General features: G+C 50.3%; 2 protein-coding genes across 2 annotated transcripts; both read left to right on the top strand.

Annotated features, from left to right (window-relative positions):
* The first annotated feature begins 10,461 nt into the window (after positions 1–10,461).
* On the top strand, positions 10,462–14,961 carry FOXC2 (forkhead box C2). Its single transcript, XM_081030930.1, has one exon. It carries the CDS (start codon positions 12,621–12,623, stop codon positions 14,124–14,126), a length of 1,506 nt encoding a protein of 501 aa, XP_080887056.1. The 5' UTR covers positions 10,462–12,620; the 3' UTR covers positions 14,127–14,961.
* An 8,767-nt stretch (positions 14,962–23,728) lies between these two features.
* Positions 23,729–26,676, top strand: FOXL1 (forkhead box L1; the record flags this gene model as incomplete). Its single annotated transcript, XM_081030960.1, has 1 exon — positions 23,729–26,676. One exon carries the CDS (start codon positions 23,729–23,731, stop codon positions 24,752–24,754), a length of 1,026 nt encoding a protein of 341 aa, XP_080887086.1. The 3' UTR covers positions 24,755–26,676.
* Between the last annotated feature and the right edge of the window lie 409 nt (positions 26,677–27,085).

A 27,085-nucleotide genomic window follows, 5' to 3' on the forward strand; every position in this document is an offset into this window, starting at 1 on the left:
CACTGGGTTTGGGATCGGGCCCAGCTCAGCTCCTGGTTGAGTCTTATGGGCCTGGAGGCCACACTTTGGGCCCACACGCCTTAGGTTTTACCATGGTCTCTGGATCTCCTGGAGACCGAAAAAACGTGAAGCCTACGTTTGCTCGTCTACATCATTCATTTGTTCTCTCATTCATTCAGTACATAGGATGGGTCAATCTAAGGGTCGCTGGAAGCGATGGAGCTGAATAGACAACCAAGTTCATGGCCTCCCCTTGCTCCAGTCTAGCGGGAGCGATAACAAGGAGGGTAACGTGCCTTCACGCGTTAGGAAGAAAATCCCTTCCCCCTAAACGAGGGGGTAACCAAGCCACTAGTAATCACTCCCTAGGAGTGACTGCATACCCGGAAGCAATGTGCCTACCACATCATAAGCACTCATGAAGTGGTAGCTACTTTTCAAAATTATATATCCAATACTTCATACAATCCTTACAACAAACTTGGGAAATACATAAAGCATTTTAATACCTACTTTCCACGTACGGAAAATGAGTTTCCAGGTGTTCCAGTGACTTATTCAAGGTCTCACAGAACTGATCTTATGCCATTTGCTTTCATTAGATAGAACAGAATTAATGACAGTAATAAACAATGCTACTCATGTGCCAGACTCCAGGCTAAGTGCCTTAGAGGTCATATCTAAATATGATCCCCACAACACCCCTAGATGGCAAATGTGACTGGCATTCTAGAAAGGAGGAAACAGAGACTCAAGATGTTGAAGAACCTTGCCTGGGCTGGGAAAGGGCAGAGCATGACATAACTCTGGTGTGCTTAATTGCAAATCTGTAGCTTCTGGTCACAACTCTGCATGCCTAGGTAGTATCCATTACCTAGGATTGGTACATTAAGACATTAAGGGGCCTTAGTGCTACGTGAAAGTGGCCCTGTCTTCTACCAGGCTTGCAAAAGAAGTACAAAGCATTACTTTGGATCATAGGAGGTTATAAAATGAAATCTCTCAGAGAGGTTGGGTACCCTTTCTCACTTTCAGGAAAACACAATAAATCTGTGGAAAGTATTTTATGCAGGTTGGCTTGGCCCCAGCGGTGGAAATGTGTGCAGGACTCACTGTTAGCCAGCTGTGCTCAGAGCAGAGACCAGGCTGCTAACCAAATAGCCCAAGGCCCTCCAGTGGCCAGCCTGGCACGTCCCTTGGATGGTAAAGAGACATCGGGGACCATCTCCCCCAGTGGCAATTTTAGAAGGCAGGTGGTGCCAGAAGGAAAGGACATTCCACTTAGCTTTTTTACACCAGGTTTTCAAGTTAGAAGTGCCCCCACAAAGCCCAGGCATTTAAAAGAATAAATAATTACAAAAGAGCTGCCTTAGAAGAAATTAGCTGGCTCTCTTGTAAAAAGATATTCTAGAACTTTAACCTAAATACTTCAAACTTGATCATATATGTAAATTTGCATTTGGTCACTTTAGAATTTATTTTTTAATTAGGGAAGGGGAACAGGACTTTATAGGGGAACAGTGTGTACTTCCAGGCCTTTTTTCCAAGTCAAGTTGTTGTCCTTTCAGTCTTAGTTGTGGAGGGCACAGCTCAGCTCCAGGTCCAGTTGCCATTGCTAGTTGCAGGGGGAGCAGCCCACCATCTCTTGCGGGAGTTGAACTGGCAACCTTGTGGTTGAGAGGACACGATCCAACCAACTGAGCCATCTGGGAGCTCAGAGGCAGCTCAGCTTAAGGTGCCGTGTTCAATCTTAGTTGTAGGAGGTGGAGCACTCCAGGAATTGAACAGGCAACCTTGTGGTTGAGAGCCCACTGGCCCATGTGGGAATCGGACCGGCAGCCTTCGGAGTTAGGATCACGGAGCTCTAACTGCCTGAGCCACCGGGCCGGCCCCACTTTAGAATTTTTAAACATGGACTTCATTGTTTAAAGCAGTTTTAGGTTCATAGCAAAACTTAGAGGAAGGTACAGAGAGTTCCTTCACATCCTTGTTCTCCCACACACAACCTCCCCCACCACAGTGGTACCTGCGTTGCAATGGATGAATCTACGTGGACGCATCATTATCACCGTGGACTGAAGGTTCACGTCCCCCCAACATTCATACGTTGAAATCGAATCCCGGGTGTGATGGTGCTAGGAGGGGAAGGCTGTGGGAGGTGATTCGGTGATGACAGTGGGGCCTTTTTACAAGGGACTCCACAGAGCTCCGTCACACCTTCCACCTTTGAGGACACTGTGAGAAGGAAGCCAGCCGTCTATGAACTAGGAAGAGGGCCCTCACCAGACACCTAATCTGCAGGCACTTGGATTTTGGACTTCCCAGCCTCCCAAACTGTGAGAAAAAAATGTTTGTTGTCTAAGTCACTCAGTCTATGGTATTTTTGTTACGGGAGCCCAAAGTCCACAGTTTACATGAGGGTTCACGCTTGGTGTTGTCCGTTCTATGGGTTTGGAGATATGTATAATGACGTGGATCTACCATCATGATGTCATATAGAGGAGTTTCACTGTCCTAAAAATCCTCTGTTCTCCACTTATTCATCCCCGCCCCTCAGCAACCACTGATCTTTCTACTGTCATCATAGTTTGCCTTTTCCAGAATGTCATAGAGATGAAATCACACAGTATGGAGCCTTTTCAGATTGGCTTCTTTCACTTAGTCATATGCCTTTAAGTTTCCTCCATGTCTCGTCATGGCTTTATAGCTCATTTCTTTTTAGCTCTGAATACTATTTCATTGTCTGGATGTACCACAGTTTATTTACCCATTCACCTACTGAAGGACATCGTCTGTGCTTCCAAGTTTTGGCAATTATGCATAAAATAGCTATAAATATTCATGTGCAAATTCACATGAGGATTTTAAAGCTTGTTATAGGCATTTCTTGATTAAGTCTCACAACACCTTTAGAACCTGGCTAGAAGAAACGTAATGAACAAGGTAAACAGGTGAAAAGCTTGGCTGTGGAGCTCTGAGCTGTGTGACTTTGGGTAATTACCTCTACCTCTCTGAGCTTCAGCTCCCTGTTCTGTAAAATGTGGGGAAGTGCTTCCTCCATTAAGTCAGTGAGACAACCTTGTGGGCTGGTATACTGGAAGTCAAGGCACAGTGCCTGCCCAGCTAGAGATGTTAGTGTCCATTGTTCCATAATGACCCTGTTAGATCAACAGGAGAAGGCAAGTGTTGAGAAATGAGGTCCAGTGATTCACCCAGGGTGCTGGGGCACTGAGAGCTACACCTCTCCCCCGGAATGTTTCTGAAACGCCAGCACTTCCAGCCCCTGCATTTCACAAGTATGAGCTTAAAATATCATACATCACGTTCAACTTTCAGCTTTCTGACTCCTCCCTGCATCACACGCACATATACACACACACCTCTTTTCGCTAAAAAGAAAAAAATAATAATGTGAGTAATTTTCATAACAACAAAGCCTGGTTCCTGAGAAGCTACAAAATGCCCTTGCACCTTCAGGTATCCCTGTGTCAACCGGCTCTGCTTCTGACCTATGTGTGTTCTCCCATCCTGGGATTAGGCGAGGCCCATCCATCAGCACTACTAGCATTTCATGAGAGACTGTCCTTTGCCACGACAAGGACGTCCCTGAAGAGTCACAATGATGCCTTGCCATTCCCACTGCCGCCACCTCCCAGGTCAAGGGTGTCTCACCATGCCTCAGACTACAACCGCCTCCTACCTCCTCACGCTGCCCCCTCCCTGGGTCTGCCTCCCCTCCGACCTCCTTCTTTTCCTTCCTCCTCCTCTTCCTCCCCCCTATTCCTCTGCTTTCCCTTTCTTGCCCTCTTCTCCCCCACACACCTGATTTCCTGAATTCTACTTGTACATCCTCCTGCCATGACCTCGTGGCTCCCCACTGCCTCCACCTGGCTAAGCGTGAACTTCTCACCTGCAAGGACAGTTCAGGCCTTGCCCCCCTCCCCCCCCCAACTTGCCTGCCCAGCCTTATCTCTCAGCCAGACTACATCCCTATCAACTCAACTCTGCCCTTCTCCTCCTTCCGGGTTTTGTTCATGTTTTTCACATCCCAGAAATGCCCTCCCCACCCCCCCAATTTTCACAGGTCAAAAATCCCACCCCATCTAAGTCTGGGGACTAGCAGGAGGGAAGGATGTGGCACCAACAAAGTCCTCTCACAAAGCAGGGACTCCACAAATACGTGAAAGTTGAAGGAAGAGCAGTGAAAATGAGGAGGCATGACTTAGGCGCAAAGGAAACCTGCAGAGGAACTGGGAAAAAAAACTCCATGGGAAGCTGTGCAGGGGCAGAGGGAGGTTTTGGCATCCTCAGGTGAACCCAAGTGCTAATTTAAAATATACACACTGTGCACCAATTACACAACAGGGAACCATGTGGGTCATGTTTTCCAATGCACCCCTCACCCCACCACCCCCACCTCACACACAGGAACCAGCCAATTTTTTCTGAGTAAACGTATTACCATCTTTAAACACAGAGCAGGAAGGCAGAGGATCATAGAGATCGTCACCAAGACAAGAAATAGCAGCAAAGCCTATTTTTTCCAGAAACATGGGTAACTGCCAGAAAAAACAGTGAAAGGAGTTAATGGTCTCTGTGAGTGGGGGAGGGGTGCAAGAAGATGCTCTTTTCGTTTTAACGTCTTCTGTACTATCGGGATTTTTTAGCCTTATAACGTATGGCACTCGTGCTCATTTAAAATCAGTATAATTTCTTCCATATTTCAAGCTGTGATCAATCATTGGTATCTCCTGCGTCTGGCACTGCACAATGACAGAGCCAAGTGAAGACTTTCTCCCGTATGCTCCTTATGATTAAGGTCTGAACCTCAATAATTCGTAGTTGTTTGGAGCTGCATCTAATACTTAACGTAAGAATGCTTCATAAGCTAATAACCAAAAAGATATTTGAAGACCTTCTTCCCCCCCCAATTCAGGGTTGCCAGATTCCCAGTCAAATCTGGATTTCAGATAATCAATGAATACATATGTCCCATGCCCAATGTGGGCATTTGTATGTTTTATTTGCTACATCTGGCAACCCGCAGTGTCAAGGAAAAAGAAAAGTAGGTAGGTAAAGTTTTGAGTGGGTAAAGTTTTCTTTACCCAGGTCTCAAGGCCCAGCTTGATTGCCGATTTCTCCAAGGAGATTTCCATGCTCCTCTTCCTCCCCTTTCTGAATCTTAGCTTGCTCATGCCTGCCCCTCCCTCCCAGTATGGTGGCCACAGCAGGGATGGAAGGAGGAGCTCCCAGGTCTGCAGCTCACCAGTGGGTGAGTCTGGGCAAGTCACTGGAGTTCTCGGGGGCTGCATTTCCTTGGTCGGTAAGATGAAATGACAGCACTGATTTCATCTGCCTCTCAACCTTGGTGAGGATTATCGCCCATTACCAGAGCCATGCCTGGACACAGGGTGAGAGTTCTCTGTGTGTTTGCTGAAATTAAAATGTCAGCCTGCGAGCCTTTTCAAGGACAGCCTTGTACCTGCCACCATGTGGGAGCCAGGGAACCCTGGACGATGTGTCCCCATTCCGCATACAGCCTCTGCCTAAAATAAGTGCTGGTGCATGTTTGAATTGAATTCTGGATTTGAACCTCTAAATGGCGGACCAGGCCTGTGGTTATGGCAGTAGGGATGGGGTGTCTCTGAAGCCTCCAGCTGACATCCATTTGTTCGGTTTATAATTCCAGAGCATGGAACCTGTGCCTAGCGGAGCAGGGGGGTGCTGGGTGCAGTGGGGTGCACAAGGCAGACCAGGTCCGTGCCTGCCTTCCTGCTGCTTGTATCCTGGTACAGGGGTGGGGCAGACAATAAACAGGAACAGACAGGATCACATCAGACAGGGTGAAAATGGATCAATGTGAGGGGTGTGTGAAGGGAGGGGAAAAGTAGGTGGGTGGTTGGGGTAGGTCTCAGAGGAGGTGGCAAGGCAGCAAGGAATTGAGGATGAGGGACCCAGGTGAAAGGCACAGCACACACAGAGGCCCTGCAAAGGGTCCTGGCTGTGAGAGCACACAGGTGCAAACGTCAGGGGCCAGCGGGGGAGTGGGGGAGTGTTCTTGGTTTTCTTGGGATTCCTGAAAGTGAAGAGCAGCCAGTGGCGGCGATGATCTGATCCCCCAGGGAGCCCCTCTGCACTGCTGATTTCATTCTGTCCTTTAAAGTTCCCGCTGGTGCCGCCCACAGTCATTGCCATCCAGATGGAGATCCAGCAGTCACCGTGGGGCACACGGGGCACACGCAGGCTGACGCTGTCTCTGGATTGTGATTCAAAGCCTGGCTTATTTCCTGGGGCTCAGAGCACCCACCCCACCAGCTGCAAATTTGGTGAAAAACAAGTCAACCCCTCACCTCTTTCTCTCCCTGACCTTGTCCAACATCCAAAGTCCTGTCTGTCCCTCTCAGGGAGCAGCCCGCTTTTCATAGGCTCTGAGAATGAGTCCGTGACCCCACAGGGTTAATTATAGGGTTTCAAGTTGGTGATATAAAAAGCTAAAATTTCAAAAAAAAAAAAAAAAAAAAAAAAGCTAAAATTTCATAGATGTTCAGTCATGTGTTCAGAAGCCATGCCTTCACGCATACACTATTGACTATGTATATATACTTAGGAAATTATAAATAGGTAAGTTTCCATATGGACTTTTTATTTATATAGAAGTTTCTGTTTTAACTTTCCAAGTCTCCTTTCATTTCCAAGACCCTCACCCTAATTTCAAAGAGACAGCAAAGTAATGGGTTAAGATATTCTGATTCCATCATTTGGTAGCTGCAAGACTTGAGTGAGTTATTTAAAATCTCTAAACCTCAGTTTTCTCACCTGTTAAACAGTGATATTAGTAGTATCTACCCCAAAAGAGGATTCAATGAGTTGTCATGCACAGAATATCTAGCACAGTGCTTGGTACACAGTATGTACACATTACATTTTCTCATATATTAGGAAAGAAAATATTGGGAAAGTCATGCATTCATTCAATACACACTTCTTGTTTACCTATTACGTGCCAATGTAACATTCAAGGCACCGGGACTGCCAAGGTAAACAAGGCAAAGTCTCTACCATCCTAGAAAGGTAGTGTGTGGCAGACATAGGCTGCTAAGCAAATGTCAGCTGGGCACAGGGAAGACTGAACTTCCTGTCCCCTGAGTGTGTTGGGCCCATGTGACCGGCTCTGGCCAATGGGTTGTGAAGGGAAGTGACACACGTCACTTCCAGGCTGGAACACTTAATTCCCAGGGCAGAATTTCCCTCTCTTGCCCCTTCAGAGATGACAGGAGAGCTAGCCTTTGAAGACTCAGGCTCCTGAGCGACTTTAATGAGCAGAGCTCCCGCTGAGCTGCGGCTGGCTCAAGATTAAGTCAGACTTGTGTTTGTTTCTGTGCATATACCAGCCTTAACTGATTGATAGCACCATGTAAGCAAATCAATTACATAGCAATATGGATAAGGGCAACTATATAGGATTTGTATGAAATGGGAAGCACAGAGAAGCGTGTCATTAACTCTTTAAGAAGAAACATGGATATATTTTTTTAACATGGATATTTTTAATATCCTGTTTTGAAAACATCTACAGTATTCTATTGGATTTTTTTGCATCTTTGATTGTATTAAATGTGGGGATACTTGAATTATAAGGCAGATAAGCTCCTTAGAAAATCAGTGTTGGGTTTTTTGTCTTTAACAACCACAACTTAATGTGATAAAGCCCATGGCTGTTGATTGTTTTTCAGAAACTTCCAGAACACAAGGAGAGGGACACTGGGGCCGACTTTGGCCACCACATTAGGGTTTGCAACTTCTTCCATGGAAAGATGTTTGTTTTGTGTCACATCGTTTTTTTAAATTTCCATAGTAGCAACGGTCCTTTTTCTCCCAATTTGTTTTTTAATTTTGAAAAATTTTAAACTTACCGAAAAATTGCAAGAATAGTACCCAATGAATACTCACATAGCATAGGTACAACAATTGTCTTCATTTTACTTAGATTTTTGATACCTTTCTCTCTCCTTCTCAGTTCCTCCCTCCCCCGCCCACATCTCTCTCTCACACACACACACCACACACACACACACACACACACACATACACACACACACACACACACACACACACACCTTTGGTTGAATCTTTTAAAAGTGGCAGAGATGATGACTATCAGCCCTAAATATTTTGACAAGTACCTTCTAAAAACAAGAACATGTTTTTACTTGACCACATATAATTATCACACTCAAGAATTTTAACCTTGATACGAGATTATTATCTAATATGCACTCCATTTTCAAATTTCCCTAGGTAGTCTCAAACCTGTCCTTTTAAAATGTTCTCCATCCAGGATCAAGTGTTGCATTTAATGATTGAGTTTCTTTAATCTTTTAACCAAGAACTGTCCTCACCCCTGTTACTTTCCTGTTTGTGACACTGCCCTTTGTGAACAGTGCCATATCATAATAACTCCTTGGAAAGGTCTTGCTCAGTAAAATGGGCTCATATAGTTTTCATCAAGGACACACTTTTTGTCCCGGAAAAAGATAACTGCTAGGAGCAGGTTGCAATGGATTTTTAAGAAGCAGCATTGACTCTTTAAACCAAGGGTTCATAAGACCCAAAGTAGCTTGTGGAAGTCTGGGACTATTTTTATTCCTGGTTCCTTTCCCTAAAACCCAAGACATCTCCTGAGCCTAGAAGGGAAATGTTTGAAGGATACAGGGCCAAATGTGTTGAAAACAGTGAGAGAAGACACAAAACTCTTTTCACGTGTCCCCTCTTTCAGTTCTGTTGTGCCTCAAAAGCAGATGCAGGTGCAAATGCGTTTAAAAGCCCCCTCTTGTTAAAAGCCAATGCCATATACATATCCAGTACATTTTTCTGATGAATTCCCTGCAAATGAGTTTCAGGCATGAGCCACATGTAGGGCAAAAAGACAGCTGCCGTGGGAAAGACACGTAGGAGCAATTTGTTCAACAACCCTGGGGAAAAAAAGTACCCAGACTTCTAGCCACCTAAGAGGCACAGATTTTATTTGCCTAAAACCCCAGAGAATCTCCCTAGAGAGGATTTCTTGCTCCCCTGGCAGTTTCAAAGACATTTCTGTTTTCCAACAGATCATGTTCTTGACACATTGCAAAGCTTTGGAAAATGTTGTTGTTGTTGTTGTTGTTTTTCTTGAACGACGTACCGCACAGTTTATTTACCTTCTCTCTCACAGATTTTTGAAGGCTTTATTCCTGCCGTGCAATGCTAAGGTGTATCCATAAGGTGTCAGTACCTTCATTGTAACCAGAACTGTCCTTTCTGTCTTTTTTTTCTTTTAAGAGTAGTATCCTTGTTGGCCTGAAGATGGCGCCAACACCCCAGGGCCATCCGAGCCGCCTCCAGGTGCAGGAGCCGGTGGCACCCAGGAGAGAAAGCAAGCGGTGCTGCTGGTGGTGGGGAGACAGGGGTCGGGAGTTGGGGGGCGGGGGCGTGAGTGACTTGAATGTCTTTTGCCTTTTATCATCGCTCACTGTTGTAGAAGCACACAGGGACCTCCGGCCCGATTCCGCTTTCGACTCACTGGCAATGAGGTCAGGAAAGGAAGAAAGCAAGAAATTACCATGCCCCAATCCAAAATATCCTGGCAGGTTAAAGAAAAGATCGGAAATATGGTTTTTGCAAAGTCCAGGTGTGTGGAAGGTGTTGTTTTAATAACCTGAACAAACATTTCTCCCGGAGTCCTACTGAGCGGAGAAGAAACCTAATTCCAGGGGCAAAGGAAAATGTCTCTCTCACCTTTTCTGTCTTGATTATAAGAATTTCTTTCCTCCTACCCCCACTTTTTTTTGGGGGGGGTAATAATTTTGGCAACTCAACTCAGTTCTTTTAAGATGACTTTGGTTTAAACCTGGACACCCTTTTAAATGCAAACTCAGGCAGAAACTGACCTTTTTGAATTTATTTTCCATGGTCCTTAGCTATTTTGGGTTTTACCCTGTTCTGTGATAAAGCTTTTTTAAAGCACCTCGTAAAAGCAGAGTAAATAATATTCTGAGGAGTGTTTCTTGATCAATAGTTTGCGCGTTTCCAGTAAAATTGTGAGCAGAACTTAGAGTGCCTGTCACGCACTCCAGAAGAAAAGCACTTTTTGCCAGAGGTTTCTTTTTTTTTTTTTGATGGATGTTAATGTACTAGAGGTATTAAAAAACAATAAAGTCGTGGTGGCTGTTGGGCGGTGGGAGAACCTCAGACCATTCACCTGTGAGCTGAGGACTTGGGTGGCTTTATTTTATTTCGTTCCAAAAAATAATCAAGTTAGAAGAAGAACTCAGAGCAGCCATAAAAAATATAGTGTGTTTCAGAAGCAGAATATTTGAGGTAAGAGGAACCTGTTTTGCACATTCTCTTTGATTTTGATTATCATGAGGTAATACCATTCGTAGACAATGCACAAAAATAGTTTTTTCTTTTGTTCTTGTATTGACAAGGAATGCGATGGCCCCAATTCCTTTTATTCATCTCCCCCAATTGAAGAGTGACGGTAAATTTCTCTCACCCCCTTTTCCTGGGAATGTAATAAGCAACTGATGGCAGCGTTATGGGGGGAAAGGAAACCTGAAACAAAAGTTTTATCTGGTCTTCTTCCCTACGCAACCGGACGGACAACTTCCAGAAGAATTCTGACCAGCGTTTAGCCCTGCTCGTGGGGGTCCCTCTCCTTCAGGGGAAGCGGGCATAGGGAGGTCCAATTATTCGAGGTGGAGCAGGAATAAATACTCAGTCCACAAATAAACAAACTTTCCTGGATTCCTAGAGAGAAGGAGAAAGCTGGGAAGGTAAGGACCCCGAGTCGCTTCAGGTCCGTATCCCGAATAACATCATCTCCGGGGGTGTCTTAACCGTTTGTTTGCAATCGCTTACCCGGTCCTCGCACCGAGCCACGGTGCCCAAATAACGTATCCAACCCCAACCGACCAACCAAGACTGGAACAGAGCGAGTCAGCTGGGAGAACCCCAAGGGGGCTTTGCCGGGAGCGCGAGGAGGGACTGCGCCCTGGTGGGTGTTCCAGGCGCCGGCCAGGGTCAGGAGCCTGCGCCGGGGACGCGCGTCGTGGGGCCGAGCCCCCGCGGAAAGCCGCTCGCGTCCTCCGCCCCGGCTCCGCCTGGCCCGGGGTGGCTGCATTGTTCCCGGTTTTCGGGAGCGCGGGAGGCAGCTTGGTCAAAGGGAGATTTCTTTCCCGGAAAAGGGAGCCACGCTTCAAAGCTGGAGTCGGTGGGCTGCAGGCGTCTACACGCGAGGGGGAAAGGGGGGATTGAGCAAAAAATTATTTTACTGTCTTCCCCAAATTCCACAAAACTGCTCACGACGACGCGGGTGATTTACCGAATACACGGCGAATTTAGAGGATTAAATTCTCAAGGCACGGCTCCTTTCCCGCTCCGCCTTTCCCCTATAGACGCCGCGGCCCGCCTCCTCAGGTGGGGGTGAGGGGCATTCCGTTTCTATAATTTACCCCGAAAACCTTTATAGGTTATTTTTGACGGCCCAGAACCTGGAAATTCCTTGTTGATTATTAATTATTTGCTTAAATAATGACAACGTTCAGGGGAGGCCCCTTCCATGCCAATCCAGTCCGTTTGCGTTGAATCCATTACACCTGGACCCCGATAATTAGGAAATCTGATTATTCGCCTCATCATTCATTAATAAGAAAAATAGTCCCAGGGTCTTTGCTACTTACAAGGTCTTTGGGGAGAGAGATATTTTGACTACATTAATCAATTCGATTTTATATTCCAAACTAACTTTTCTTCTGCAAAGTAACGTCGCTTTTTTCCTTTTTGCTCTGGGCACGTGGGCCCATTAACTACAATGTGATAATAAAATAAAATTTAATAAGATATAACTCTTTCCTTGAAAAAAATCTTTTCAAGTTAAGACTGAGCTGCATTAAAGTCTGGCTCTGCGCGGCTGGGTCTTAGAGCCGACGGATTCCGGCGCTCCTCGCCCTGATTGGTGCCAACTCCCCACAGCTGCCAGGTTATTGGTCCAAAGTTCCCGGAGGGGGCGTGGCCGGTGGAAAGTAAAAACTCGCTTTCAGCAAGAAGACTTTTGAAACTTTTCCCAATCCCTAAAAGGGACTTTGCCTCTTTTTCCGGGCTCGGCAGGGCAACCAGTCTGGACCCCGTCTCGCTGACCCTCAGGGCTACCGATTTGCTGGGGGGCTTGGAGAGCCGCCTTCCCCCTCTTGGCACCGACCGGGGGCCCAGCCTTGGTCCACCGAGCGTGCGGCTTCTCCGCTGCGTCCCCGGCGGCCCGCCTGGGCTGCCACCCTCCAGGTCCTGAGAGCGAGCGAGCGAGCAGGGGCCGGCGCTGCGCTCGCGCGGGGCGCGCCCTCCAGGATGCTGACCCGCCCGGTCCGCTGAGAACGAGCGCCCCTTCTCCGCCTGAAGGCGGGCGCCGAGCGCCGGCGCCTCCTCCACCTCGCCACCGAGGCTTCCAGGAGCCCGGGGCTCCCCCCACCGGCGCCCTTCCTCTCTCGTTCGCTCTCTCGCGCTCGCTCTCTCTTCCTCTCTCGCTCTCGCAGGGCCTGCCTCCCGGTCCGTGCGCGCAGGCGGTGGCGAGCCGTCTCGGACGCAGCATGCAGGCGCGCTACTCAGTGTCCGACCCCAACGCCCTGGGAGTGGTGCCCTACTTGAGCGAGCAGAATTACTACCGGGCGGCGGGCAGCTACGGCGGCATGGCCAGCCCCATGGGCGTCTACTCGGGCCACCCAGAGCAGTACGGCGCGGGCATGGGCCGCTCCTACGCGCCCTACCACCACCACCAACCCGCGGCGCCCAAGGACCTGGTAAAGCCGCCCTACAGCTACATCGCGCTCATCACCATGGCGATCCAGAACGCGCCCGAGAAGAAGATCACCCTCAACGGCATCTACCAGTTCATCATGGACCGCTTCCCCTTCTACCGGGAGAACAAGCAGGGCTGGCAGAACAGCATCCGCCACAACCTCTCGCTCAACGAATGCTTCGTCAAGGTGCCCCGGGACGACAAGAAACCTGGCAAGGGCAGCTACTGGACCCTGGATCCGGACTCCTACAACATGTTCGAGAACGGCAGCTTCCTGCGGCGCCGGCGGCGCTTCAAGAAGAAGGACGTGCCCAAGGAGAAGGAGGAGCGGGCCCACCTCAAGGAGCCGCCCCCGGCAGCCGCCAAGGGCGCTCCCGCCGGGCCCCCCCTAGCGGACGCCCCCAAGGAGGCCGAGAAGAAGGTGGTGATCAAGAGCGAGGCGGCGTCGCCGGCGCTGCCGGTCATCACCAAGGTGGAGACGCTGAGCCCGGAGAGCGCGCTGCAGGGCAGCCCGCGCAGCGCGGCCTCCACTCCCGCCGGCTCCCCCGACGGCTCGCTGCCCGAGCCCCACGCAGGCGCGCCCAACGGGCTGCCGGGCTTCAGCGTGGAGAACATCATGACGCTGCGAACGTCGCCACCGGGCGGCGAGCTGAGCCCGGCGGCGGGGCGCGCGGGCCTGGTGGTGCCGCCGCTGGCGCTGCCCTACGCCGCCGCGCCGCCCGCCGCCTACGGGCAGACGTGTGCTCAGGGCCTGGAGGCCGGGGCGGCCGGGGGCTACCAGTGCAGCATGCGGGCCATGAGCCTGTACACCGGGGCCGAGCGGCCGGCTCACATGTGCGTGCCTCCCGCGCTGGACGAGGCCCTCTCGGACCACCCGAGCGGCCCCACGTCGCCCCTGAGCGCCCTCAACCTCGCCGCCGGCCAGGAGGGCGCGCTCGCCGCCGCCGGCCACCACCACCAGCATCACGGCCACCATCACCCGCAGGCGCCGCCGCCGCCGCCGGCTCCCCAGCCCCAGCCCGCGCCGCAGCCCGGGGCCGCCGCGGCCCAGGCGGCCTCCTGGTATCTCAACCATAGCGGCGACCTGAACCACATCCCCGGCCACACATTCGCGGCGCAGCAGCAGACTTTCCCCAACGTCCGGGAGATGTTCAACTCTCACCGGCTGGGGATTGAGAACTCGACCCTCGGAGAACCCCAGGTGAGCGGCAACGCGAGCTGTCAGCTGCCCTACAGATCCACGCCGTCCCTCTACCGCCACGCCGCCCCCTATTCCTACGACTGCACGAAATACTGAGCGGCCCGGACGCTCTGGCTTCGCCTCCCAGACGCGACCCTCTCAGACCGGTCAGGCTGCAGAGACGCAAAAAGAACCAAACGCATCCACCAGCTTTTTCTCAGACCCGGGAGCAGAGCGCGCGCGCGCCAGCCTCAGTCCTCTGGGAAGCTGCAGGTAATTTTAATTCGCCGCCCCGTTTCTGAGATCCCCCAAGAAGCCCCTGTGAAGGGAGGCAGCCCAACGAAATGAATATTGATTTTTAAAATCCCTCTCCCCTACCAGGATGGCTGTGCTCCCTGCTCCATTCGGGGTTTCCAAAATTAAGTTATGGACCAAATCCCATAGCGACCCAGTAATGACTCTCTGTAGAGGGTCTCTATAGATTTTGTATGTGCTATGTGTAATTTTAAATTTCTCTAACCGTGCTGTACAAATATGTGGATTTGTAATCAGGCTATTTTTGTTGTTGTTGTTCAGAGCCATTAATATAATATTTAAAGTTGAGTTCACTGGATAATTTTTCATCTTGCCCAACCATTTCTAACTGCCAGATTGAAAATGCAAAAATACCTATGTGGGGCTTCCCCCCTGTACAATTATGAGATATAATTCTTTTCCCAGTTGTAGGTCTTTTACAAAACAAGAAAATAATTTATTTTTTGTTGTTGTTGGCAGAGAAAGAAGTCAAGTATCTGATACTTTTTATTTACAAAGTGTGATGGTTTTGTATAGTAGATTCCGCCCTGAGCATTCCGAAAAGAAAAAAAAAAACTAAAAAACTAAACTTCACCTGTGTTTGTCTTATGTGGTCTTAATTGTTGTACTTACCTTAAAATAAACCCATGTTGTTTTTCTGCCCAAAAAACTGTGTTTGTGTTCTCGCATTTTTAAAAAACAAGGTGCGTTTGCAAATCCACCTGTTTTGATTATTTTTGTTACACAGGTGGGTAAATGTGTAGACATATATACACAGATGATCACAGAGGAATGGGCACACTCCCCTATTGTCTTGTTCGTGGCAGAAAAGGCTTTCGATTAATTCAAATCCCACCATGGTGGAGGCAAAGGAGAAACTTTCAGTCCTGGATGTGCCTGCTTGAAGGACTGCATGCCGTAATGCCATTTGCTGTAATACATTTTGCTAAATGCAGAAAAACATGCCAATTGTCAAAACAAACAGTGCCATTCCATCTGAATGTCCAGCCATCCCCAATTTAGGAGGGGAAGGAAAAACATTTTCCATTAGCTAACTACAAACCAAGGGGAGTCCTGCTTTCCCTGGATTTCCTAAAATGCGGACTTCCTTACCCACTTTAATGGTATTTCAGAGAAGAATTTGAACTGGGCCAGTGAAGGTCCAAAGGGGACTGAGTCTGTAGTGTTTAACAACCGTCCCAGGGGGTGGCCAGATCAGAAATGGATTTCAGACCTCTTTCCTTCTTGATTTAATTTCTAAATTTTTACCCTATTGCAGTGAAAAATTGTAAAACCTCGTTGCCCTTCAAAAATAATTTCGAGTGCTTTTAGAGTTCTAAACTCATCAACTTTTTCAGGACTTTAAATAATAGGGAGATTATTTTTCTTTTCAATTTTGATATCTCGTCTTTTTTATTTTTAATAGCAATGCAGCCTTTGTGAAACACGGCTGAGGGGAAATGGCTTTGTTATCTATTTCACGGGCCGAAACCCACAACTCCCCTGCTGGTGTCTGCGTGTGAATTTGGGGGCCAGAGCTCCAAATTGGGAATGTTTCCCACCCCAGCATGTGAGCTGTACCTTGCTAAGGGCCAAGTTCCTTGTGAAGGTAACATTTCAGGTGAGGATGATTTTCCAAAAGGTGATTTTCCTTGATGCAGTGGCGTCAAACGTCACCTGGGTGTTGTGTTGTTGTTTTAAACATAGCATTTTGTCTCTGTTATGCTGAGATAGAAATGGGGGAAGTTTCAGCATAATTTCCCCCATATGTGTGACACAGATTCTTCCAATCTGTGGCCCCAGAGGTGGCATGTGCTTAAAACTTAAAGGCTGCATTTTATTCCTTTTCATAATACGCAGGAACGGGGAGCCCCAGTGCTTGGTGCTGGACTTTCAGCAGGCCCCCAGGCCACAGTGTATTGGTTGAGTGAGCTGGACCAGTCAGCTATGGGGGGGGGGGGGGCAGAGACCACTTCTCTGAGCTGCAGAGAGAGGCAGCCCGGCTCCTTGCCCAGCTCTTTGCCCAGCTCTGGCACTCTGGTTTCATTTCACTCCTGTTCTCTTTATGGTGTTTGCCGCGGGAGAGGAGAGTATTCTAGCCGGTTTTCTCCTCCCTCAGACATTTCAAAGAGTCGTCCCTGAAAGCTTGTCCTCCTCTTAAGATTTGGAGCTCAGACCATGTCTGAGAGACACATTGAGAATAAAGGAAAGAGAAATGGGAGTGGGGTGAGAGTCCCCCATGCTGCTTCTGAAACCGCCCCAGATTTTCTACCTTTGGGAAGGCTTCTTCAAGAAGTCCCGGCTGAGTGCGGACCAATCACTGGAGTAGGTAACTTCAGAAGGTTCCCCCCCATCAGGTGGAGGCCAAGGTGAGGGGCCCTTCCATTCTGCTGAGAACGTGGGCAGCTTGGGGCTTTATCCAGATGGCAGAGTGGAAGGGTGCATCAGGCTAGGCACATTGGGTCACTCCCAGACCACCCACCCCGCCAAGGCAACCACAGTCTGAGGCCCTGGGAGCAGAGGTAGGTGTGGATTGGTGCCGGAAGACTGCCCATGTGCTGGGCGCTGAGCGCAGAGCTGGCTCAGCCTGGCCCTCACAGCCCCAATGCAGACCTGCGGCCTAGGGGCTTGGCACGGGCCTCAGGGCGTCTTTTGCTCCCCATGGAGAGGGAAGATCCTGCAGCTCAACACCTTGAGCAACGCAGAGCCCAGGCACTGCCCGGGCTGCCTTGCACATCTCGGTGGCCACCCTGCACATCTGCTGCCTGGGGTAAAGACTGTGCACCGGGCACAGGCTGCTTCTAGGATCCATTCGCTGCCCCTTCCTACGGCCACTGGATCCTTGGGAGGCCCAGGGCCTTTCAGGAAAGGGGAAAGGAAGTTGGTGATGGAAAGACCCGAAAGCCCCTCACAGGCTGCCTGGCCCCCTGGCTGAGGTGGCTCTGTGGTCCATAGGAACGCAGTTTGCATGTCTGATAATCATGTTCCTTCCTGACCCAGTAAGATACAGCTCGGAGGGTCTCAAAGATACTGCAAAAACGTGGACAACCCGACCACCACAGCAGAAACCATTTCCCTGGAAGCTAACCCTGCATCCTGGACTGGCCTTGGCTGGGTAGACTGTATCTCTAAACGGGATCCTTTTGAGAGATATGGGCCACCCTGACAGACCCTGTGGTCTCTGAACATGCCAACCGGTCCCAGCCCCGAGAGGCTGCAGCTGGAGTAGCCTCTGCTTCTTATAAGACTTGGAGAGATGCCCCAGTCTCACCGCTTTCAGGGAGAAGGGACTGCTGGTGTGCTGCCTACCTCCAGCCTCGGTCCCAGGGCTGGACATGGGTCTGTGGCTAGCTGGTCCTCCCCGCCCTGGTTCAAGTGGCCTTTCCCCATGAACACCAAAATCAGTGGTGACTTGCCTCTTCCAATTGCTGGAGCACTGGGCTAGGAGTTAGAAGACCACGTCTTCTGTGGGAACAAACCACTTTCCCTCCCTGGCCTGGGCCTTCTCATCTGTAACATGACCAGGTGAGTGTAAGGACTTTGGGGGCAGCTCAGCACTTTCCCTACCTTCTTAGCCTGGGCTCCTGTCATGGGCCCTCAACTATCCTGGCTCCCCTTCCCTGCCGGCAAGAAATGAAGATCCGTTGTTGGAGGGAAGAAAACGCAGGGTCCTGGGAACTTCGGCACTTGGCTCATAAATCTTTCGGGGTCTATCTCCTCCCCTCTACCCCAAGACTGCCTGGGGGTGACCTCTGGGCCTGGGAGAGGCTTGTGAGCTGCACTCAAAGCACAAAGAGCAGAGTTCCCAGGTCCCCCTAAAAAAAAACAAAACAAAACAAAAAACAGCCCTGGTGGCCGAGCGCTTGTTTCCTCGCTCCTCTTCCCACCCCAAATCCAAAAAGTTGGATGGGGTGTTGGGCAACATTGGCCTGATCAGAATTTATTGATAATTGCAAACCTGAGGTGGGTGGGGAGAGTGACACCAAGAAAAGCCATACTTGACTAATGTGCAGAACCAAGTTTCTTGAAAATGTGCTGGGATCTTCGAGCCTGTACTTGGTACCTCGTGAAATGTGTGCTGGTGTCATCCCAGTACACTCCTGACTCCCAGTGTGGTGGAAGTGGACAAGTAGAGATCTGAGGGTTTATGCCTTCGGGGTAGACAGGCCAGGGACGGCTGGGGGACTGGACTCCAGGTGAGCAGGACACACTAGGTCTGAGCCACCAGTGACTGCCTCCTGGCACCACATACTTGAAATGCTTTCCAAAACTTTGAGAAGCATTCACTGCCTGCCTCTTTCTTTCGTGGCCTCAGCTCGCTGGGGTGTTTGAAATGTTTGCTTTTTGACATAGGCATGTGAGGAAGGGGGTGGAATGTTTTAGGGAGCTTGGAAGGCTAGGCATCCACAGTCAGGGACAGGCCACTGCGCCTGGGAAGACGCCACCGCCTGGACTTGTGCAAGCCTTTCCCTTGCTTTTGCAACATGCCTGCTGTGCAGCAAAGGCAGAGAGACACAACTTGTATAGAGTTGGATTCTCGAATGTGTCTCTCTGGCGCTACGGTTTTTTTCCAGTGTTAGACTTGTGAGGACTTTATCCCGGGGCTGTGAGGGTGTGAAAAGTTGAAGTGGAAGGAAGGGGATGGGTTGACAGATTGATGAGCTTGCTGGCATCACAGGTCCCTTTAAGGGAATGGAGTTGGGGAGCATTGGGAGGGCATTCCTCACCTTCTAAGCCTGGGGGTACAGCTTTGTGTTCAGTCTATGCCCACTCAGGTTGGGGGGTCACAGAGGCCAGAGAGGCCCCTCTGACCCTTGGCTTAGTGGCCCTTGGCCTCCCCTTTCCCAGCAGCCCCTCTGAGCTCTCTCTGGTTCCAGCAGAGCCTTTCTGAGAGGAATCCACAAGTACCAGCTCAGGGCCTCTGCAGAGGCCAGCTGAGGGTTCATGTGACCTTGTACAAGCCACCCAAACTTCTGTAAGCTCATTTCTCCACTGAAAAACAATAGGATCATCGACTAGCGCTATTGTGAGGATAAAGGAATCCAACACATGTCAGGAAAGTGCTTCAATGGTGCCCAGTCCATAGTAAGAAGTTGCTGTTATCTCTTAGGGTTTACTGGGATAACAGAAGAGAAAAGAATCTTTGGACTCAAATAACTGCATATATCAGGCAAAACCGCTTGGGCAGGGCAGTGCACGTGACCTAATTGCCCTTGTTTAAACCCTTTAAATCACTTCCAGAAGTGAACAAGGTGAGCTCTAAAGAAATCAGTATTTGGGAAAATCCTGTCCTGCTCTCTGGGCTTCACTCAGCCTCAGTTGATCAGCCAACAGTTACCTTCATGGCTCAGTTACCCCTCCACCCCATCGCAGAGAAGCAGCAGAAGACCCTGCTCCCTGGTCCTTTCAAAGTGGGAGAAGAGGGGAAAGAAGGAGAGGGTCTTCTGGGTTTTGGTAGTGTGTAAGTGAGGACTCTGGGTTTCCTACTCATAATGCCCCAAATCTCACAGCTCTGGAGGTACCACATACCTCTTCTCTCTGGAGGACCCACTTCCCTTTTCTTACTCCCAGCACATCTTTCTGAGCTTCTGTACACACCTGAGGTTGTCAGAGAACCCACCTTTGGAGGAAATCAGGTGGGTTCTGATCCTTGTTCTGCTATTTACCACCTCCCATGTCTCAGGGTGTTCTGTGCCCTGCCTCAGTTTCATTATCTGTGAGATGGGCAAGTCCCTTGTCTTCATACATGCTTCAAGGATTCTCAAGTGAACTTCCACAGGGCCCTAATGTAATTGTTTTCCTGGCTTTGCAACACTTCCTAGTGGGGGACCTGAGGTGAGCTAACTTCCTGCCCTCAGTTTTTAGATCTGCAGAATGGGAAAGATAAAGATTTCTGTTTCATATGGTTGCTGTGAGAATGAAATGACCTAACCTAATGCACACATGTAGAAACATATATATATATATATTGTGAATTGCACATATGTAGAAATATATATATTGTGAATTGCACATATGTAGAAATATATATATAGTGCACATATGTAGAAATATATATATATATATATAATGTTAACTGACTTAACATTTACAAAGTGACGCACATATTTGGAGAGATGATTCAGCTCATCATTAACTTGACTCTGCTTTTTAATTTACCGTCAGAGCAAGGAAAGGTAGATGCCCCTGGTGGGGAGCTGGCAGTTCTTAGGATTCATTTCTCCCCCTCAGCCTCTTTTTCTGACGCCCCTTTGGTGCTGGCTGGTGTTTGGGTTCCGACCAACCGGCCCAAGGTGAAGGCTTTCTCCTGAAAGGTGGGATCTGGCAATGGTCCTGTCTGCCCTCGTCCCACACTGAACCCGATTTCGGCTGGGGCCCAGAGTTGGAAGCGCTGAGGTCCTTCCCGGAGCATCCGGGCATCTCAGGGTTTTCCTGCAGGCTGGTTGAGGCGCTTTCACTGACTTCAGAGATAAAATGTACTTTTCTGGGATCTGAAGACTTAAGAACCTGCAGGAAACTTTCAGTGTCTCTCTACCTGGCTCTCTAGTACATCCACTCTGCCTCGCTGTCTCGCAGGCTCGGCTGCCCCCGCCGGACCCCAACGGGCCTCCGCTTTGTCCTCACGCCACAGAGCTTCCGCACGAGGGCGCATCCGCTCTCGGACGCTAGAGGCTTGGGCCCTGCGCTCCCCGGAAATATGCCCCAGCGAGGTCCTTCCTACCGCAGCTCCTCCTAGGCTCCAGTTACAAAACCTCCTCACCTGGGAGCTCAGGATTCATCCCCGCGCGGGGAATGGGTAGGGGTGCCAGGCCGGAGTTCCACGGCTGGAACCTCTATGACATGTTACAAACCTCTGCGAACGCGCGGGGCTGGATGTGTCTCTCCAGACCGCGACTAGAAGTTGGGTTTTTCTTTTTTTTTTTTTTCCCCTCGTTTACTATCAGTGCCCCGCCCATCAGCCACGCGTGTCTCCGCCTGCGTCCGGCCCATTACCAAATTGGGTGGTGTTTATTCTTGAACGAATTCAAGCTCGGATTTGCCTTAGAATTTAGAAGAAGCGTCCCTGCGGCGTGCCTTTCGGGAGAGGCATTGATGTGCGTGCTGGACTCCGGGAGCTGGGGAAGCTCCAGGAAGGGCTCCGGGTGCGGAGGTGGGGGGAGGGGTGTATAGTGACACCCGTTTATCTCTTGCTCTGGGTCTGTCGGAGCGGACGCCGAGGCTGGAAATACAGCTGGATCCTAAGTTGAGCTCGCTGGGGAGCGCTGGTCTGGAGAGAGGTTGGGGGACCCAGGGGACAGTTAGACCCGCGGGTTGCTAAAGCACGGGCACTGAGGCTCTTTTTTACGTGATTGAAAGGGGTGCTCGGGTGAGAGCCAGAGATTCAGTGGACAGCGTCCCGCCCCCTCCTGGCAAGAGGGCCATCCTCAAGACCTAGGCCAGGGTAGGCTGGGCCGGACGCTTGGCCTGAGTTAGAAATGCAGCGCCCTGGACAGAGGCATGGAGGTGTCCCAGGGCCTGGCATGGAGCTCCCCAAGCCGCACCTGCACCCAAACCGGTTTTTCGACCTGATTGCCACGTCCTTTTTGGTATTGCAAACGTACCCGCTACCCCGCGGGCTATCCGGAACCCCCAAACACAGGAGTTACTTTCTGGGCTCCCCATTTTGGAGTGAGATTCTCCTGAGCTCTCTCAACCAGTCTGCGGTATGGTGTCGCCTTTCTGTGGCAGCAGCAGGGGCAGCTGCACCCCCTTGTCCCCCACCCCTTAAAGCAAGTTTAGTGCCTTCTCTCCCCATTCCGGGTGGGAGCCAGGTGTGGGCCATTTCTATGCCCACCTGCCTCCCCGCCTCTCCCTTTTCTCTTTGGCATCGCGGCTCATTTACTCAATGAAACGCTAATTCAGTTAACCCAAGTGCTTTTTTTTTCTTTTATAAAATATTCAGCAGAGATCATAAACAGGAACTAGTCACACTACATGCACGCCCCCACACACGCGGTGGAGTGAGGGCAGAGACACCTCCTTCTGAATTGGCATCATTCAGAGCTTTTGATTCAAATCCTGACGTGGCTAAATGTAAAATAAGAAGGGCTGAGGGGTGCTTGCACCCCAGGGTGAGTGGGTGGGTCGGGGGAGAGCAAGCAGGCTTTCCAAATGCTTAATGTAATCACGGGCCAGCTGCGTGCACTTGTAAAGTTGTTATAACCCCCCTCCTTGTTATAAACAGGAAAGCGCAGAATATAAAGCAAGAGACCCGCATTCACAAATACCAGCTCTCCTGCGCCAGCTGCCAAATTCCCCTTTTATGGTGTTTCTTGCTTGCAGCTTCGGCCCCATCAGAAAGACCTTACTTTCTCCCCCGGAACTCTCCAATCGGGTTTATTTTGAAACTCCCCTCAACGGAGCTGTGGACCAGGTAACCCACGCCCTCTCCAACTTCCCAGCGCCCGATGATGCTTTGGCCTCGGGAAAAGTTGGGCTCCTGGAGTTTTCTTCCCCGGGTCCCCAGGGAGCCCTGGAGGTCAAGGCTTGCTGCCTCTGGGATACTAGGCCCCTAGCGAGCGCCCAGACTCCTGCGGGACATGCCCAGGATCTTTCCAAGGAGGACTGTGTCCTTTTCTCATCAGACTCCCAAACCTCTTAGATGCTTAGAGCCACTTCTCCCCCCAACCCATGTAAACGTTTTCAAAGACTTCGAAAGGCATTTTGTGATACTGTGCCATCTCTCCATCTCCTATTAAGCCTGGGAAAAGAAAAAAGCCTTCTGTGGGAGGCCCTGGTATTACGGGGCTCCCCCAGGTCAGCGGTTAAACTCACCCCTGTGCCCCGCCCCCCCCGCGCCATCTCCACCTCTCCTTCCTGGCGGGGCAGACCCGGCTCCCAGGCACCGAGGTCCACATCCTGCCTCACTGACTGTGTGTGCTTACAGCGTCAAGGGGTGGACGTGATATTTCAAACATCAGATCAGTGCGTTTATATATTGGGTGCCCGGAAATTTTTCCAAATAAACACAGCTTGATTCAACTTGGGTGGGCGGACTTATCAACAGACTAATTCTATAAACAAATGAAGGAATAGCCCCGAAACCGATTGGCTGGTATCAAAAAGACACGTGGAGGGAAAAGCTTGGAGTTTTTCAGCAATGAAATTTTAATTAATGTGGGTGGGCTGAGAACACAACGACTGTTTATCATAGACAATTTATTTTCCAGCGTTAAGTCAACATATAATAGCAAACTTACAACAATTATTTAACATTTTTAAAGCCATGAAGAAGGGACAGAGCGCGGAGCGGCCGGGGAGAGCGGCGGAGCGGGAGGCAGACGCACGGCGGGCTCCCCGGGAGGGCCCTTGCCGCGCTGGGCGCAGTCCCTAAGCCGCCCGGGTCGCCTCCATCGCGGGGAGCGCAACGCCGGTTCCCGCCCGCCATGAGCCACCTCTTCGGTCCCCGGCTGCCTGCCCTGGCCGCGTCGCCCATGCTCTATCTGTACGGCCCCGAGAGACCCGGGCTGCCTCTGGCCTTCGCCCCGGCGGCCGCTCTGGCCGCCTCGGGCCGGGCGGAGCCCCCCCAGAAGCCGCCCTACAGTTACATCGCGCTCATAGCCATGGCAATCCAGGACGCGCCCGAGCAGAGGGTCACCCTCAACGGCATCTACCAGTTCATCATGGACCGCTTCCCCTTCTACCACGACAACCGGCAGGGCTGGCAGAACAGCATCCGCCACAACCTCTCGCTCAACGACTGCTTCGTCAAGGTGCCCCGCGAGAAGGGGCGGCCGGGCAAGGGCAGCTACTGGACCCTGGACCCTCGCTGCCTGGATATGTTCGAGAATGGCAACTACCGGCGCCGGAAGAGGAAGCCCAAGCCGGGCCCCGGGGCCCCGGAGGCCAAGCGGGCCCGCGCGGAGACTCACAAGCGCGGCGCAGACGCGCAGCAGGAGGAGGGGAGCGGAGCAGGGCGCCCGGGCCCCGCGACCCCCAGCCACGAGGGAGCGCCCTCGCGCCTCTGGCCCCTCCGGGAAGTCTCCTCCACGCCGGCGCCTTTCCTCTGGCCCGGGCCAGCGTCCCCAGAGGAGGACGTGGGCGACGCTGTCCAGGGCGCCGGGGCCGTGGCCGTGGGCCAGCCAGCGCGCCCAGGATCCCCTCCGCGCCCGGCCTCGCGCAGCTCTCCGAAGAGCTCCGACAAGTCCAAGAGCTTCAGCATAGACAGTATTCTGGCAGGACGGCAGGGACAGAAGCCGGCTGGAGGGGCCGAGCTCCCCAGGGGCGCCAAGCAGGGGCCCGGCGGCTGTCTGGGCACCTCGCTGATGGCCACCTCCACTAGCTTCCGTCCCCCTTTCAACGCTTCCCTGATGCTCGACCCGCACGTCCAGGGCGGTTTTTACCAGCTCGGGATTCCTTTCTTCTCCTACTTCCCTCTGCAGCTCCCCGACACCGTGCTTCACTTCCAGTAAAGCAAACGGGCTCCGTTCTTTCCCCTGCCTTGGTTAGAGCTTCTTGGGAGCCACCAAGGTTCCCACCGCTGGGGGAAGGAGACACTTTTTCAAAAACTGATCTTTTCCTCGGCTGAGGTGTGGATCCTGGGAAGTGTTTCCAACTTCTGCGCGCAGGGGGGCATGCTTGCCTGCCTCCTCCAAGGGGACCTCCCCAGAACCAGGATGAGCGTCAGAGTTAAAAAGACCCTGCCCCACTGGGACTTGGGTATCTCAGATCTCCTACGGTGGGTGCAGGAGAATTCTTTGACCTTAGGTCAATCTAATGGCGGGATCTTCCTCCACCCACCACAGAAACTGCGTGTCTAGGGCATATGAGGGCCCAGATAACCCAAGGGCAGGACAGACAGGCCAGTGTGCTTGTTTCTATCTGAAAGCTACCGTCTGACCATTGCCAGCTGGATTGTCGCTGTGACTCAGGCTTTGGCTTTGAACCGTCTGGGTGATGGGTGCTCACAGCTGGGTTTGTTTTTTCTGAAGGCCAGTTGTGGGGACGCCTGGGTGGGGTCTGTGTGACCCCTGTTTTTCAGGTTCTTTGGCAGATCTGGGGCCTGTTGAGGATTTACGACCAATGTCCAGCTGGAAGATGAGAAACTACATTTTTATTTTCAATAGAGAATTTTTCTGTCTTTTGTTTCCTTTCTAGACAGTAAAAGGAACATGCTCTATTCTTTGCGTAAATACTTGATTCTTTTTACTATAACGATTGCCCGGTGAAAATGTTTATATTAACAATTTCTGTCAAGAAAGCGCACTCTTTATAATATAGCATTGTGTTACATGGTAGCTCATTAGTCAATACACCTCTTCTCCAACGCATGTTACCAAAAATAGCAGTCATCCTATCTTTTTGCTTTTGATGTTAAGGGATCAAAGATTTCAGGGAAGACTGGAAGTGTGTGAAGGGGAGGGAAGATGTCTCCAACATAAGATTTTCAATTTCCATGTGCTTTTTTCCCCCCAAGATCTAGGTTTGATTGTTGCTACCTTTTCCAGAATTGTGTAGTGAAGGACTACTATTCATCAAAAAAGATGGGTGACACAAACACATGAAAACCAGGTAGAGGGAGAAATGGGTTAGTGCTGGGAAGAATAAGGGAATATGCTGGTATCTGCTGGAGGCTCTCTGGTCCCCAAAGAACGTGGGGCATGGTGGGAGGATTCTTTCAGACATTCCCAGTCTGTGAAGCTCCTCCTCCCTCCAACCTCTCTATCAAGCAGACCCAGAGCCTGCCGCTGAATAAACCCCTTATGAAGGTGACTAAAAGTCTGGTGGGAGGGATGGGCCTCATGGGAGGGGTCTTCAACAAAGATCTGATTAAGAAAATCCAGATTCTCACAATCCCATTCAGCTTGGGAACTTCTGGGAAATGCATCTAACCTCTCTTTGGATTGTCTTAGGGGTCCTGAAACTTGATTTCCTGAACTTCCAAGTTACTTTAATTGTATCTGATGTGGGAAAGGCACAGTAAGTCATGAGTTCTTGGAGGTGGGCTGAAAGAGGTCTTTAAAATAACTGTTTAATAGTTTTCAAGACTGATACAAAAGCAAACACAAATTTTACATCAACAGAGCCTTTTGGTGACTATGTTGGATAAGCATAATAATTGAATAAGTAGTAGGCACAGAGTTGACTTTCTGAGAATTCATCCGTAAAGCCATGTGCTACTGACGTATACATGTTTTCCTGATGGCTTTCTATCCAGGCTGGTGGGAACACTTTAGTGAGCTGCAGTGTCCTTGACTTTAAGAACTTTGATGAGATCCCATTGTTGAGATCCAGGCTCTCCGCGATTAACTTAAAGTGTGGTGGAAAGGCTGTCATTGGCTATTTTGTAATCCCAAAGTCTCAGGCTCTGTGAATAAAGTTGTTTTTTCATTAACCTCTCAGTGACTGGTTCAGTGGATTACTGGGCGGGTGGGGAGTGGGGGTGGGGTGGGGAGGGGATAATAAACAAACAGTGTAATAAGAAAGAGGAGCCTGGGATTATGTTCAAGAACCCTCTCAGCATCTCAGAGGCTCTAAGGGCTGGAGCAGAAAAGCCCAGGACCAGTGGATACTGCCTAAATGTCAAAAAGCAAGATGAAAATTCTGCTGTATAGAATACGTTTACAATTTTTCCTTTCTTTGTGTTTGATTTGCTATTTTGTGTGTTTTGTTAATTTGTGATTGCTGCTTTCTGGAGAAGCCAATAATCTAATACTGTCATTTAAAAAGGATGGTATTTTAGAGTTACAGTTCCAAAAGTATAATATAAACATTATTTTTATGTCACAGGAGAAAGGCAGAAG

The sequence above is a fragment of the Rhinolophus hipposideros genome (assembly GCF_964194185.1).
Source record: "Rhinolophus hipposideros genome assembly, chromosome: 21".
Taxonomy (NCBI): domain Eukaryota; kingdom Metazoa; phylum Chordata; class Mammalia; order Chiroptera; family Rhinolophidae; genus Rhinolophus; species Rhinolophus hipposideros.